This window comes from Mesoplodon densirostris, chromosome 15 (genome assembly GCF_025265405.1).
Source record: "Mesoplodon densirostris isolate mMesDen1 chromosome 15, mMesDen1 primary haplotype, whole genome shotgun sequence".
NCBI classification, from domain to species: domain Eukaryota; kingdom Metazoa; phylum Chordata; class Mammalia; order Artiodactyla; family Ziphiidae; genus Mesoplodon; species Mesoplodon densirostris.
The window spans coordinates 27,570,630-27,584,941 of NC_082675.1; the positions used below are offsets into that span (position 1 = coordinate 27,570,630).

Genomic DNA, 14,312 nt, shown 5'->3' on the forward strand with positions numbered 1-14,312 from the left:
CCCCATCGTGGGGAGGAAGACAGGACACCACGGAGCCCACGGGCCCTTGGGAGCCGGCCAGTGGAGGCTCCACCGCTGCAGGCCGAGGCCAGGCACGCTGGGCACCCTCAGCCGCCGGCTGGCCTCCTGGCCGGGGCCAAGTGGAAAGGTCCCGCCCGGCTTCGGGAGGCCTCCAGGGCCGGGGGCAACCCTCGGGTCCATATTCATTTCAGCTCCATTTTAAAGGCGAGTTAAAATAAACACGGGGAATATTTATAAGGCAAATAAATCTGGCAGAAACAGCCCCTCGGAGTGTGAGCAGAGGCCCCCCCGGCCCAGCCCAAGCTGATAAAATACAGAAATGCTACTGTAGACCCTCGGGCTTATTTTGACTGCGGGCAGGAATGTAAGGAGTAAACACTGACTCCCGTATCACACTGTTACAACTTGCATCCACAGCTCCGCACAAAAGCTGCGTTTCACAGAAGCATCGTACAGGGATATATCTCCAGCTTAATTTTTAAAAAAACCATTTCCTCACATAAATCATGCTCAGAACGGAACGGGTGACTGATACATTGCAAACACTTTTTTCCTTAAACAATAACATACCTAGATTCCTTCTAAACGAAAGAGCTTTTGAAAAAAAAGTCTTCTAAACGTTTTTTTTTCTGAAGAAAATAAACACTTTCCTGACCCCAATATCTGGGGCTGTCTTCCTGGCCGCGCAGGCCGCTGCCCCAGCACGTGGTCACTGGGGGCAGCTGCGCGGGGCCCCTGCGCCCGGGCCTCCTTCCGGCCTGTGCGGCCTCTCCGCGCACCAGCCTCCGGTGAGCAGCGGGCAGTGAGAGCCACCAGACACCGGCCCCTCCTGGAGGTAGACTTGGCTCTCAAAATGTAACAGGGAAATAGCAAACAAGAGAAAATAAAACACACAGGAACTAATTTAAGAAAAGACCAGGATTCAGAAACTGCTGGCCTTCGGTAATGGGCGGAGATTACCGGGCCACACGGGCGGCCTCGGCCAGGCCAGAAGCACCAAGCGGGGAGCCAGTGTCCAGGCGGCCGCAGGTTGAAGGCCATCGGCACCATGGTCTCCACAGTCCACCTCGGAGAGGCTGGCAAAGTGCCTCAGTGACCCAGAGAAATCAATGCGCAAGAAAACAATGCAGGTCTGAAGATCACACTGGGCACTTGCGCGGCGGTAGGGACCCCGAATCAGGGCCAGAGCAGGACTGGGCTCTGCTTGGAGGAGCTTCCAGGCTGGTGGGAAGGGCTGGTGGTGGATGCATGGGACCCCGTCTCTGCTGCAGATGTGCTGCAGACGCCCCAAGGCCCCGGGACCCACAGGAAGTCCAGGGCTTTTGTCAAAAAAGATCTTGGCGGGGGGAAAGGCCCTCCTGAACATGCAATAAATCTAACAGCCATTAAGTGTAAAAGAGCCTAAGCTACACTTAAAAAAAAAAACCCAAAACATTTGTATGTCACATTTGTATGTTACATGAGTTAAAAGGACAAGCTGAGAAAATCTGCAATTGTAAACAACATGGGATCTCAGCCCTGACAGCAAACCTGCAGGAAGATAAGAAAGAGAAAAGCCAGAGAGCAGGCCCAGGAGCGAGCAGCCCCCATTCACAGCCACACACACTCATACTCACAGACACAGACACACGCTCACTCACAGACACACACTCATGACTCACACACTCAATTTTAAATGGCCAATAATTACACAAAAGACCACATAATAGCAAACGCAAATGAAACCAGGCCACATTTAACCTACTAGTCAGAGACAAAACAACAAATAGCCCAGACACTATGGCGTAAAGAGAAAATGTGATAAATGTGACATTAGAAAAATTAACAACTATTGCCAAGTCGAAGCACCAACCACACACAGCCTGGGGCCCCTGTGGGAGGCGAGGCGGTGGCCAGGGCCAGGAGCCTGACCGCAGATGGAAGTGGCTGCACTCCCTCCACCCCCCCACAGGGAGCAGGAGAGGCTCCCTTCCCTTCAGGCCCCATGGAAATGCCGAGGCAGCATGAGGCAGGGAGCACAGCACAGGCGCCCAGCCGGGACCGCAGCACAGGCGCCCGGCCAGGACCGCAGTTCTCTACTACGGACACAGCCCTGACTGCGCACACGACACATAAGAAACACTGAGACAACAAGAAGACGCACGTCGGGGTTTTCACTGCAGCCTTTCACAACGAGGTGGCCGCGAGTGCTGGGAGGTCACACCAAGCCACCCCCATGCCAGGGGCTGTGCCCAGCCCTGAACAAGGACACCTCATGAGGCTGGGATAGCAAGGACAAGCAGAGCACGGCACGAGCACACGCACAAGGTCTCACACATGTGCTCACGTGTTCACACACGTGCTCACGTGTACACATACATTCCCTCACCCATGCTGACACACACACTTGCACACGCCTGCCCACCCCGGGCATGCCCTCGGGCCATCGGCAGCTGGTCCCCTGCAGCCCAGCACTGTGACAGCTGAGCCTCTTTCGCCCTCTGGTGGCCTCTATGGTCCCTGCGAGCATGAGGTCTCCTCAGTGCCCAGGCAGCAGCACCCAGACCTGGACCCCATGCCAGGAGTGAAGCCGGGCCTTGGCCATGGGGGGGCCAGTCACGCTGCAGGCCTGGCTTCACAGCTGGGCTCTGGTTTCTGGCAGCCCGAGCCTTTGCTGATTTCAGGGAAGCCCAGGTGACAAACATGAAAACGGGGACGTTTGATTGGAGCTGAAGGGGGACCAGGGCTTTCCCCCAGGGCCCACCCACCTACCCGCCCACCCAGATGGCCCTGAGGACCCGCTGGGACCTGCGGCTCCTGGGAACCCTGGTGAAAACCTGCGCCCCAGACAATAACGGCCACGCACTGTGACTCAGTCCTGGGAGAGTGTCAGCCCCAAACGGGCACAGGGCCGGGCTTTTTGCCCTTCCCTCAGGTAGGCAGGAAAGAATGCGCTACAGAGGGGCAGTGGCATGTGCTCCCCACCTGGCTTTGTGCACAGGGGAGTGGGACCTCTTGGGCACCCCCAGGCCTTACGTTTTTCCAGGGGACTCCTTCAGCCAGAAGATGTCATCACTCGTAATTCCGTATTCCAAGGCACCTTCGATCTATCCGGGAAAAGGGTCAATGTGAGGCCCGCGTCCCCGGCTGCCCACAGGGCTCCCTCAGAGGATGCCCAGTTTGCAGACACAACTGGGCCAGAACCACCTTCCCACACGTGGCTGCACCTCCTCGGGTGTGGCCTCTGGGACGGGGACACGGCCGCTCCCTGGGGGGCCCGGAGCAGCGGCTCCTTCCTCTCGCTCTCCAGGACTCCCCCCAGATCCAGACCCAGAGCTGTGGGGAGCAAGGGGTGAAGCGGGGTGGGCCGGCTCCCAGGGCGCCAGGTTGAAGGCTGGAGGCTGGATGCGACCGACCGGGGGCCCTTGAGGGACAGCATGGTGGGCCCTGTGCCTGGGAGTTGTCCAGGTCACCCCATACCCCAGCAGGTGGGGGACACAGGACACGTCCTCTCTATGGCCCCTGAGAGTCAGATGTGCTGGGAGAGAGGAAATGGATTTCAAACAGTTTACGGTTCCAATTGGCAAAAAAAATAAAGTCAGGAATTTCTTAAGTTTGCTCAAGAAGATCGAAAGGTCTGGATATCAAAGGGACTAAAACACAACAAGTGTTGGCAGGCACCAGGGCGGGCAGCCAAGAGCAGAGTGGTCACTGAGCTTCCCCAGGACCCGAGGCTCCCGCTTCACCCCACCCCCACCCCACCCCGCCCCTCAGGCAAGCGGACAGCAGGGAGAGGCCGGGCCAGTCCCCTCGCAGGCACTCTGGCAGCCACGTGCAAGGTGGAGCTGAGCTGATCCCTGGGTCCCAGGAACTGACCACGGCCATCAGGGGCTTTGAGTGGAGCCAACGTGGGCCCAGCTGTGGGTGAGGGATCACTGATGGTCACCACTTGGCCCCTGCCTATGTGGCTACTGGAACAAGCACCCTCCCCTCCTATGGAGCCACACATCCTGCCCAGGGCCACCTGGTACAGCTGTCTGGTCCCCTCTGGAAGCTGCTCTTGCTGGGCTGACAGCGGCAGGGGCCGCGTTGCGGTCCTGAGAACTGGCGTGTGCACTTGCCTTGGCGCCCTCTCAGCTCCTGTTTCCAGTGGAAGCACAGAACTGGACGGAGGTTCAGATTTATGAGTCTGCGAGGACGCAGAACCACGCCCTTGGTCCTCCCCATCCACCTGTCTGGGCCTATGTCTGGGTCTGGGGCGGCCTTGAGCACTGGCCTCCAAGCCCCGCAGAGGCAGGTGGTGGGGGCGAAGACAGAGCGTCCCCCACCAGGCTGAGCGCTGAGGGTGGGGCACCTCGCAAAGACGGGGAGACTTCCTGGGTCTGGTGTTTAAGCACATCTCTGCCCAGTCACTAGCTGGCCACTGAGCAGAGACCTCAGTAGCCTCACAGGACACAGAATAAAGAGTTTACAAAATCGGTCCAGAAAAATCACCCAACAGCCAAGCAGCAATAAACGAAATCCCAAAGTGGAGGGAGATCCTAGCTTCCAGAGTGAACATGTCATTTTATTTGAAATGATCACTTTTCAGCAAAACATCACAAGACACGAGAAGAAACCAAAAAGGATGAACCCCACGCACTGCAGGTGGGGATGTAAAGGGTGAGGCTGCCCCCCGCCCCCGGGGCCTGGGACCTCCACCCCCAGGTGTCTGACCAGGAGAAGGGACAACTCGCATCCACATGGGCTCCCAGCAGCGTCACTCATAACAAAGTGGAAACAACCCAGAGGTCCACCACGCAAGCGGACAACAGAATGTCACACCCACCGCGGAACATCACTCAGCGGTAAGCTGGTCAAAGAGGCTATGCATCTCATCCCACTGATGTGAAACGTCCAGAACAGGCAAATCCACAGAGACAGAGAGCAGGCTGCTGGGGCCGGGGGAGGGGGGCGGGAGCGACGGCTGATGGGGCCAGGGTTTTGTTCTGGGCGGATGAAACATTCTGAGATTCAGTAGTGGGTCCGACGGGTGAACGACTCTGAATAAACTGGAACTCACTGGACTGTACCCTTTGAAAGGGTGCATTTTATGGTATGTGAGTTTCATGTCAACTAAAGAACAAGATTTGGGTTTGGGGGAGGAGGAACCAGGCTTAAGTCCCAAATGTTCCAACATTCTGAGGCTAAAAAGGAGGAATCAACAAGGGAGATAGAGAATTGACGTGGGGACAGGAAGAGGGCAGGCGGGGGCCGGCCCAGCAGCTGAGGAACGTGAGAGCCGCTCTCGGGACTCAGCCAAGTGGGGATGTGGGAACCTGGCTCAGCAGAGGGCACTCGAGAGCACGGGCAGTAGAAAGTGACAGCTGTGAGCACAGGGCCACTTGGAGGAAAGGGGGGAGTGGGAGGTGCATGTCACCAGACCATGAACGGGGTGGAGGGGTGGGGGCTCCTGAGGACACTCACGTGCGTGGGGTACCTCGGCCGCCCTCCAGTGGCGATGACGATGTGGTCGGCTGAAAGCAGAGTCTGAGAAGAAACCGAGAAAGCCAGTCACCCAGGTCACCTGCAGTCCCCATTCGAGGGCTCCACCAGCTTCCCCATCACAGCCTCTGCCCTGCAGTGTGGACCCTGTGGCAGCAGCCCCAGGGACTGGCAGGAGAGCCTCTAAGTCCAAGCACTTCACAGTTTACACAGCATTGCACGGGGTGTAAGGTCTCCTGGAATCCCCACAAACCCCTGCAGGGCTGCAGCCGCCTGAGCAGTGGGCAGCCTGGCGTGGTCACTTCCTCCTTCACAAAGAATTAGACTGGCCTCGGCCCAGAGGAACGTCCTATCAATCCCAGCAGCGCTGATCTCCAAGGACAGCACTGAGACCAAGCAGAGCTGAGGTCCACCCGCCTGGGCCACAGACTGACCCATGGACTGGCCCGTGCTGCCCCAGGGGCCCCGGGATGCAGGCGCTCACCTCTTCCCCACCTTTTGAGACACCACAAACCATGTGTGGGTTGACAAAGCTGGCCTTGAAGTTAAAGTACTTCACTTTTCTGCAAAATAAAAATAGGATGTTCAAACATTTCCTCTGCAAATGAGGCATCACCTCAGGATTAAATAGGGAGCACTAGGCAGACGGCTACAATGTGAGCTCGGGCCACCCACGGCTCACGAGGGGCAAAAGGAGTGTGCGGACCTGCATCGGGAAGCATGGGGAGCAGCTGCTGTCTCCCCTGGGTTCCCTGGTACGTGGTGACCACAGCTGCCATGGAGGGGTGTCTTAAGGGCCCAAGCTCAGCCCCGGTGTGTGAGGACAGAGGTGGCCGGGCCTCCCCCGAGGTCAGTCCTGTTACCTGGACACCCTCCACCAGGAAGGGGAGGCCCCCACATGCATCCAGTTACCCTCCCCCCAAAACACCCACGGACCTCCTGCTGGTGAGGGGGTGCCCAGCAGAGAGGCGGAAAGAGCAGGCACCGCGAGGGGCGAGGTGGCCGGGCTTTCTAACCCGGGTCTCACACCTCCTCCTCCCAGGGAGTCCTCACGTGTCCCAGGACCCGCCCAGAGCCTAGCGTGGTGTCAGTACCTGTCCTGCAGCTGGACCCGGTGCCCCCAGTTCAGGGACTTCACGTGGTTCTGAACGGCTTCTGCCATTTTCCCCCTGTTGACACAAAGCACGATGCGTAAAGCCACCACACAAGTGTCAGCTGCGGGTCCCGCCACAGATTATTAGAGGCAAACAGCCCTTAACAGAAATGCCCAGAGGCAGAGGGTTTTCTCAAGGTGGTAAAGGTGACGTCTGTCCCCACGGCTGCCGCCCCCAGGCTAGGTTTGGGGCTTCAGACTGAGGGGCTCCGAGCGGACCACGTGCCACCCGCCAGGCCTGAAGCACTGCAGCCTTTGGGCCGAGCGTCCTTCCAGGGGTGTCCTGGGCGCCGTGGGGCAAGTGGCAGCATCCCAGGCTCCACCCAGGGGATGTGCAGCCCCCACTGTGGAGATCACCAAAAACGTCTCTAGACTTTGCCCACTGCTGGGGGCCCAGACGTGTCCCCAGGTGAGAATCGCGCCCGCAGCTCCTGCGAGGCTGATGGGGTCGGCCGTCCCCCATGCGCTCTCACCAGTCGTGCTGGGGCTGGGCCACCTTCCAGCCATAGTGGGAGGCATCGTGGATCATGCCCCCTAGCAGCGCCGCCTGGTGCATCAGCTTCTTGGGGATGCAGCCGACGTTCACGCAGGTGCCACCAAGTCCCCACCGGGTGCCTGGGGAGGTGGGAAGAGCACACAGACAGGGTTCAGGTGAGCCAGGCCAGCCCTGCTCTACAGCTGTTTCCAATTCCTTTTAGTTGCTTTAACTCCAACGCGGCCCAGGTGAACCTGCCGTGTGGACGCGTCGGCTGCGGTTGCATTCAGACTTGGTTTAAATGAGGAGGATGAGGAACCTACAGTGATGGCAGCTTCCCCAAGAAGCAGGACGCCGTCCGGCGACTGGGAAGCAGTCCAGGGCTCAGCCACCCTCTGTATGTGATCCCCCCACCTTCCCCAGGACACGCGGCTCCCGGCGGGGGCTGCCTACCTCGGGGGGAAGGCTCCACGTAGTCCACCACGGCCACCTTCTTCCCCAGCTGAGCAGCTAGAAAGACCAGAGAAGCAGGCAGGTGAGTACAACCAGGGACTGATTCAGGGTCGGGGACCCCAGGAGCCCATGAGGCCCAGAGGAGGTTGGGGAAGGACCGGGCCAGCAGCCGCCCACGAGCTATGCAGCCGGGTCTCCCACTGCCTCTGTTCCCAGCTATGCTGCCCCTAGATGGGCACCCCGACCTCTTCCTGACCGCAGGCTCTGCACCACCCACCACAGCAGTGCTGGGATGCGCCCCCCCCCGCCACCTGGTTGCAAGTCCAGCACAGGCCCAGGGCCCACCCCAAGCACACTCCCTGGAGGCATCACAGGGAGGCCCCCGGCTCGCTCCTCAGGCCCTCCCTCACTCCTCTCTTCCCCAGACACCATGTGGGGTGCCCCTCGGTCTACCCTGGTCAAAGCCCCCAGGTGGACGTTTGCTGCCTCCTCTCAAGGTGAGGAAATGGAAGCTCGGAGGTCAAATGGCAGGTCCAGGTCAGCCAGGCCCCAAGACCAGGGCTCCAAACTGCACCCCTGCCTGGAGCCCCCAGCTATCAGCAGGCTCCCCCAGCCACAAGCCCCAGGTTCTGAGGCCAGGACTAATCACGGGCTTCCCGCTGGCTTGCCTGTGGCACTGCATCAGCCAGCCCTGGTCCCTGGCCGTGACGGCCCCAAGGACACGCCCCACTTGTATGTCACGAGCTCACGAGTGTTTGAAACACTACAGAACATGCTTGATTCATGGCTACCAGCTACCAAGATAGAACCAAATTTTAGAAGTCTTCATTAACAAAACCATTTCATTCAACTGAATCAAGATGGGATCCCAGTGCTTGATTTAAAGTCTCCGGCCAAGGGGACATCTCAGACATACCAACGCCCGGCTCCCAGGTCTGATCAGGATGGAGCAACGGGGACCAGAGTTAGCCTGCTGCTCAAAATAACCAAAAATCCTGACAAAATACGTGAAATAATGGTTTCAAGAAACTGAATAAACGAAAACAAAGGCCAGCAATCTCTGAGAGACAGGAAAGGGACGAGGTGAGCCCCACGACCAGAGAGTCTGAAGGACACAGCATGGAGGGGGCCCAGGCAGGTCCAGCAGGCTCCCGGGCTGAGAGTTCCTGGGACAGAGGAGAGAGAGGAGAGAGAGGGGAAAGTACCTAAGGCCGGGACAGTGCTGCTCCCAGAAGCCAGCCTGGAGAAACGTTAACTCCTGGAGCACTGGGTGAGCATTAGGAAGGTCATGCCTCAGCAGTTGAGAATAATTAGCCCTAGACTGGGCACAGTGCCAGAGCGCCTAACAAATCTTAAGCAGAAGACTCAAAAAGATCAAACTGTCTGTAGCTATATCCCAGAACATGCCCAGAAATATTTCTAGGAATATAAAAATATACAGAAACCAGCAAGGTAAAGTCCAAAGTGTCTGGCACTCAAACTAAAATTACCAGGCACACAAAGAAGCAGGAAAATACAGCCCTTAAAGGGAAAAATAGTCAATGGAAACTGACCAAGAACTGACACCAACGTCAGAATTAGTGGGGAAAAAAGTAAAACAGGTGTTTTAACCGTATTCCACATGTTCAAAAAGTCAAGAAATAACATGGAAGATAGAAAAAAGGACCCAACCCAGTTGAACTGTAGAGATGAATACTGCACCGAGTGGGGTTCATGGTCGAGTAGACATCGCACACTCTTATTAGTGAATTTGAAAACAGGAATAGAAACTATCCACAATGGAAAGAGCGCTCATGGGCTCTGGGACAACCCAGAGCAGCCAGATGCTCAAGTCCCTTACAGAAAACGGTGCAGCATCTGCAGTAACCTTTACCTTAAATCATCTCTAGATTATAACACCTAACACAATGTTAACACTACGTAAGTAGTTGTAAATACAGTGTAAATGATAAATAGTTGCCAGTATGCAGCAAGTTCAAGTTTTGCTTTTTGGAATTTTCTGGAATTTTTTTTTAAATATTTTTTTGGGGCTTCCCTGGTGGCGCAGTGGTTGAGAGTCCGCTTGCCGATGCCGGGGACACGGGTTCGTGCCCCGGTCCAGGAAGATCCCACATGCTGCAGAGCGGCTGGGCCCGTGAGTCATGGTCGCTGAGCCTGCACGTCCGGAGCCTGTGCTCCGCAACGGGAGAGGCCACGACAGCGAGAGGCCCACGTACCGCAAAAAATAAATAAATAAATAAATAAAATAAATAAAAATAAAAATATTTTTTTGATCTGTGATTGGTTGAATCTGTGAACGTGGAGACTGTGGATACAGAGGGCCGGCTGTACTGTCCCCTTGAATTCTATACTCAGAGAAAATATCTTTTTAAAATGAAGGCAGAGTAAAGATGTCTTCAGACTCACAAAAGCTGAAAGAATTTATAACCCCTAGAGCCACACGACAAGAAATGTTCACGGACATCCTTCCAGTAGGAGGAAAATGATGCCGGGTGGAAATTCAGATCCACAGAAAGGAACGGAAGCCCCAGAAATGATGACCACATGGGCAGGTGTGTTAGCTTTTTCCTTATCGCTGAAATCTCTTCAGAAGGTCACTATTTAGGGACTTCCCTGGTGGCGCGGTGGTTAAGACTCTGTGCTCCCAATGCAGGGGGCCCGGGTTCGTTCCCTGGTCGGGGAACTAGATCCCACGTGCATGCCACAACTAAGAGTTTGCATGCCACAACTAGGGAGCTGGCGAGCCACAACTAAGGAGCCCTCCTGCCACAACTAAGACCCAGTGCAACCAAATAAATAAATATATAAAAATAAAAACAACAAAAAAATAATCAGTATAAAAAAAAAGATCACTGTTTAAACAAAAATTGTACAATGTGCTGTGGGGTTTGTAGCATGTAGAAGTGGAACGTGACTGGTGGGAGAGTGTCACCTGAAGGGGGACCGTGACACGGAAAGGTGCACCCGAAGGCAATGACCTCACCACGTCTGCATGTTAATCCACAATGCACCAAAGGCCTAAATGTAAGAACTGAAGCTGTGAGGTTCTCAGAAGAAAACAGGCCTAAGTCTTTGTGACCTTGGATCGGGATGCTGTTTCTTGGATGTGACACCAAAAGCACAAGAAACAACAGATCAACTGACTTCATCAAAATTAAACACTTTTGCGCTGCAAAGGACACCAACAAGAAAGTGACGAGATAACCCCCAGGATGGGAGAAAGTAACTGAGAATTATGCATCTGATACGGATCTAATACCCAGAATATACGTGTGTGTATGTGTGTGTGTATTCTCATAACTCAATAATGAAAAGGCCACTGAACTTAAAAATGGGCAAAGGTTCTAAATAGACATTTCTCCATAAATATAGAAATGGCCAATAAACACAAGAAAAGATGCTCCATTAACCATGAGGGAAATACAAGTCAACTACAATGAGATACCACCCACTTCTCACCTACTTAGGATGGGCTACGATAGAAAAGACAGTAACAGGTGTTGGCGAGGATGTGGAGAAATTCGAACCCCACACTTCCTAGTGGGAATATAAAATGGTGCAGACACTTTGGAAAATAGTCTGGCAGCTCCTCAAAAGGTTAAACCTTGAGCTATCCTATCACCCAGCAATTCCACTCCTGGGAATCTGCCCAAGGGAAATAAAAGCACACGTCCATACAAAACCTGCAGGTATGTTCAGAGCAGCATAACTCATAACTGCCCCAAGCAGAAATAACCCAAACATCCACCAGCGGACAAGTGGATAAACAAAATGTGGTTCATCCACACTATTCAGCCCTAAAAAAGGAACGAAGTACTAACACACGCTGTATCACAGATGAACACTAAAAACATCACGCTGAGTGAGAGCAAAACCACACGTTTCTATGAAACATCCAGAACACAGGCCAGTCCATAGAGGCAGAAAGGAAACTAGTGGTAGCCTGGTGCTGAGGAGGGGAGGGGGACAGGTGACTACCAGTGGGTACAGAGTACCTGGGGGTGATGAGATGTTCTGAAATTGGTGGTGGTGATGGTTGCACAACTGTGAATATAAAATCCACTGAAATAGGCAGTTTAAATGAGTGATCTGTATGGTGTGTGACTTGTACCTCAGTAAAGCTGTTTTAAAAATATGAAACACTAGGGATAAATCTGACATAAGATGTGAAAGACCTGTATATTGAAATGACAAAATACTGCTGAAAGAAATGAAAAAATACCTAAATGAGAGATACACCACATGACCCAGCTGTTCCACTTTTAGATTATCCAAGAGATTTAAAACACAAAGACACACACACACACACACACACACACACACACACACACACGAATGTTCACAGCAGCACTGTTCACAACAGCCAAAAACTGGAACAACCCAATCCACAGGTGAATGAACCAACCAAACGTGGTCTAGACATACAGTGGAATACTTATCAGTAATGAAAAGGCGTGAACTCTAGATACACACAGCAACACAGATGAATCTCCAAATAATTGTGCTTTGTGGGAGAAGCCCAGAAAGTAAGAATACACACAGCATGATTTCATTTAGACAGAATTTTAGAAAATGCAAACTAATCTACAATGAGAGAAAGCAGATCAGTGGTTGCCTGGGGTTGCAGCGGGAGGAGTGGGCCAACTGCAGAGACAATGCATTCAGCTCCTGGCTGCTCAGGAGGATCCCCACCCAGCCTGGAGAGCACCACTGCCCTCTCCAGGAGACCTGGAAGCCTGCAGGCCCTACCATGCTGGCGGGATGCAGGACGCAGGACACGTACCTTCCTTGGCACAGGCTAGGCCGCCGGATCCCCCGCCAATCACCAGGAGGTCATAGCATTGCCGCCCTGCAGGGGTGAGGGGGAGACGTTGAGAAGGAAGGACCAGGAGCAGCCTGGGGCGCAATCCCAGGAGGCCACAGTTTCCAGTGTGGTACAGGGTCCACTTTAGGGGATCGGGGTCCCGTCCTGTGATGGTATGGGGTGACCACACAACCCCCAGCAGGCAGGAGGCAATGACGGGGTGCATGTTGTCTGTCCAGGTCCCGAGACTAAGCAGGTGAGGCTGGCGGGGGTGTAATCCCCATCTCCCCACATCAGGAAGGTAACTGAACTGGCAGGACTGCCCTGAACTCAACTTCACCCAACGTTCTAGCAGACACGGGATTAAAACGTTTGTCTTGACTCCACCTGTCTTTCCGTTGTAAAGGTCACCCTCTGTCACCAGTGAGGGAGAACAAGGGCGGCCCCTGCGTTGGGCAACACGGCCTGGCCTCTCTCAGTGCCCGGCGGGGCCTGGCAGGACAGCGGCTCTGAAACGCCTCTGGGTTCCTTGGAGGCCATTTGCACCCTCCACCCCTGCTCCCAGCACAGAGGCCGCTGGAGTCCTTCCTCCCTGCAGAAGCCGCTATCCGTCTCCTGTAAATGCTGGCACGGAAGGCAGGCCAGAGATGACTGAAGCAGGGGGACGGCAAGGGCAGGTGTGTCCTTAGGTGTGGCCAACCTGTGAGAGCCCCGAGCTGGGGACCCACAGCACCAGGCTCCGGCCTGCTCCCCATGGAGGGAGGAAGAAATAACAAGATCATCAGGACGTGGGGAGGGAGGCAGGGAGGTCGAGGCAGCTAGGGGCTGCATCCAGTTGCTCTCTCATATCCGCTGCTCAGGGAGGCTCTGACCAGGAGAATGTCCCTACCTTCCATGGCAGATGCCCATCCCTCCTGCCGCCACTACAGGATCTTGGCTGTGTCACCCCACAGCCCCACTCTATCAGGCAGAGGGCAGCGCGAGCAGCTGGCTGCGTGGATTGTGGGCTTATCTTTGGCGGTGGGCTCTCCCCACGTGCACGCCCAGCAGCCCTGTCTGTCTGATAAGCACTTAGCAGAGGCCTCCGTGGGGCCTCTGTAGGCTCCACTGCAGGAAATCTGCCTTTAAACAACTGGGGGGTCTGGGTAGACTGTGGGGGAGGAAGGGCCCTGAAGGACCCCAAGACGGGCAGGGCGGGTGCTGCCCTTAGGGTGTCAGCTGGGGACACACCCGTGCACTCTATGGGGTGCCCTGGGGCACCTCACAGCCTGGCTCCCTTTCCCGCATGCAGGGGCTCAGCCGGGAAGGTGTGTCTGCCCCTGTGTCCTGAGCCCACCCTCTTCTGATTTTCTGCTCCTCCCTGAACACAGCGGCTGGTATGGGGCCTGAAAAGAGCGGAGCCCCAACAGGACAGGGAGGCCTCGGGAACAGCATTCTGGGGAGGTGGAGGCCCCCGTGAACCCACAGGCCGCTGGCCACCTCAGGAGCCACCTGGGGGAGCGTCCCCATAGCTGTCCCCCCTGCACGCTCTCTGCTGGCAGCAGGGGTTAGGGGACAGGTGACACCGGCATCATGGTCACTCTGGCTCCTGTTCAGGGGCCACGTCTGCCACCCCCCTGCCTGGATGGGGCAGGCATGTTCCTATCATGAGCTCTGGGGCTGAAGTGGAGGCTGAGGCTCAAAATCAGACCCTGCTGACTAGGTGTTGGCACCGTCCCCAGGCCCTACTTGTTCCTCCTCACCCTGGCCCTGGGGGCCCCCCTTCTGCCCTTGAGTGTGGGGGCAGAACTCTGGGTGCATGGCCTCCTGCCAGCCTGCATGGCCTGGGCTGTCACAGCAGCTGCAGCATGAGGACTGAGGGCTTTAATCGTGAAGGTCCTGCCTGACACGTGCAGCAAGGGGGGCCCAGGGGCCAGCAAAGCCACCGAGAGCAGCCCTCCATC

At 55.7% G+C, this 14,312-nt stretch overlaps 1 protein-coding gene across 6 annotated transcripts in view; it reads right to left on the bottom strand.

The window, feature by feature from the left end:
* The window catches only part of TXNRD2 (thioredoxin reductase 2), a 34,585-nt gene that overhangs the window by 19,365 nt on the left and 908 nt on the right, over positions 1–14,312 (bottom strand). For all 6 annotated transcript variants that reach the window (XM_060118413.1, XM_060118412.1, XM_060118417.1 and 3 more), the window contains exons 2-8: positions 12,349–12,414; positions 7,566–7,622; positions 7,111–7,252; positions 6,579–6,653; positions 5,969–6,047; positions 5,467–5,529; positions 3,037–3,107 (exon numbers count right to left, since the gene is read on the bottom strand). In XM_060118413.1, the coding sequence (XP_059974396.1) occupies positions 3,037–3,107; positions 5,467–5,529; positions 5,969–6,047; positions 6,579–6,653; positions 7,111–7,252; positions 7,566–7,622; positions 12,349–12,414 (553 nt within the window). The remainder of the gene's footprint in view (positions 1–3,036; positions 3,108–5,466; positions 5,530–5,968; positions 6,048–6,578; positions 6,654–7,110; positions 7,253–7,565; positions 7,623–12,348; positions 12,415–14,312) is intronic.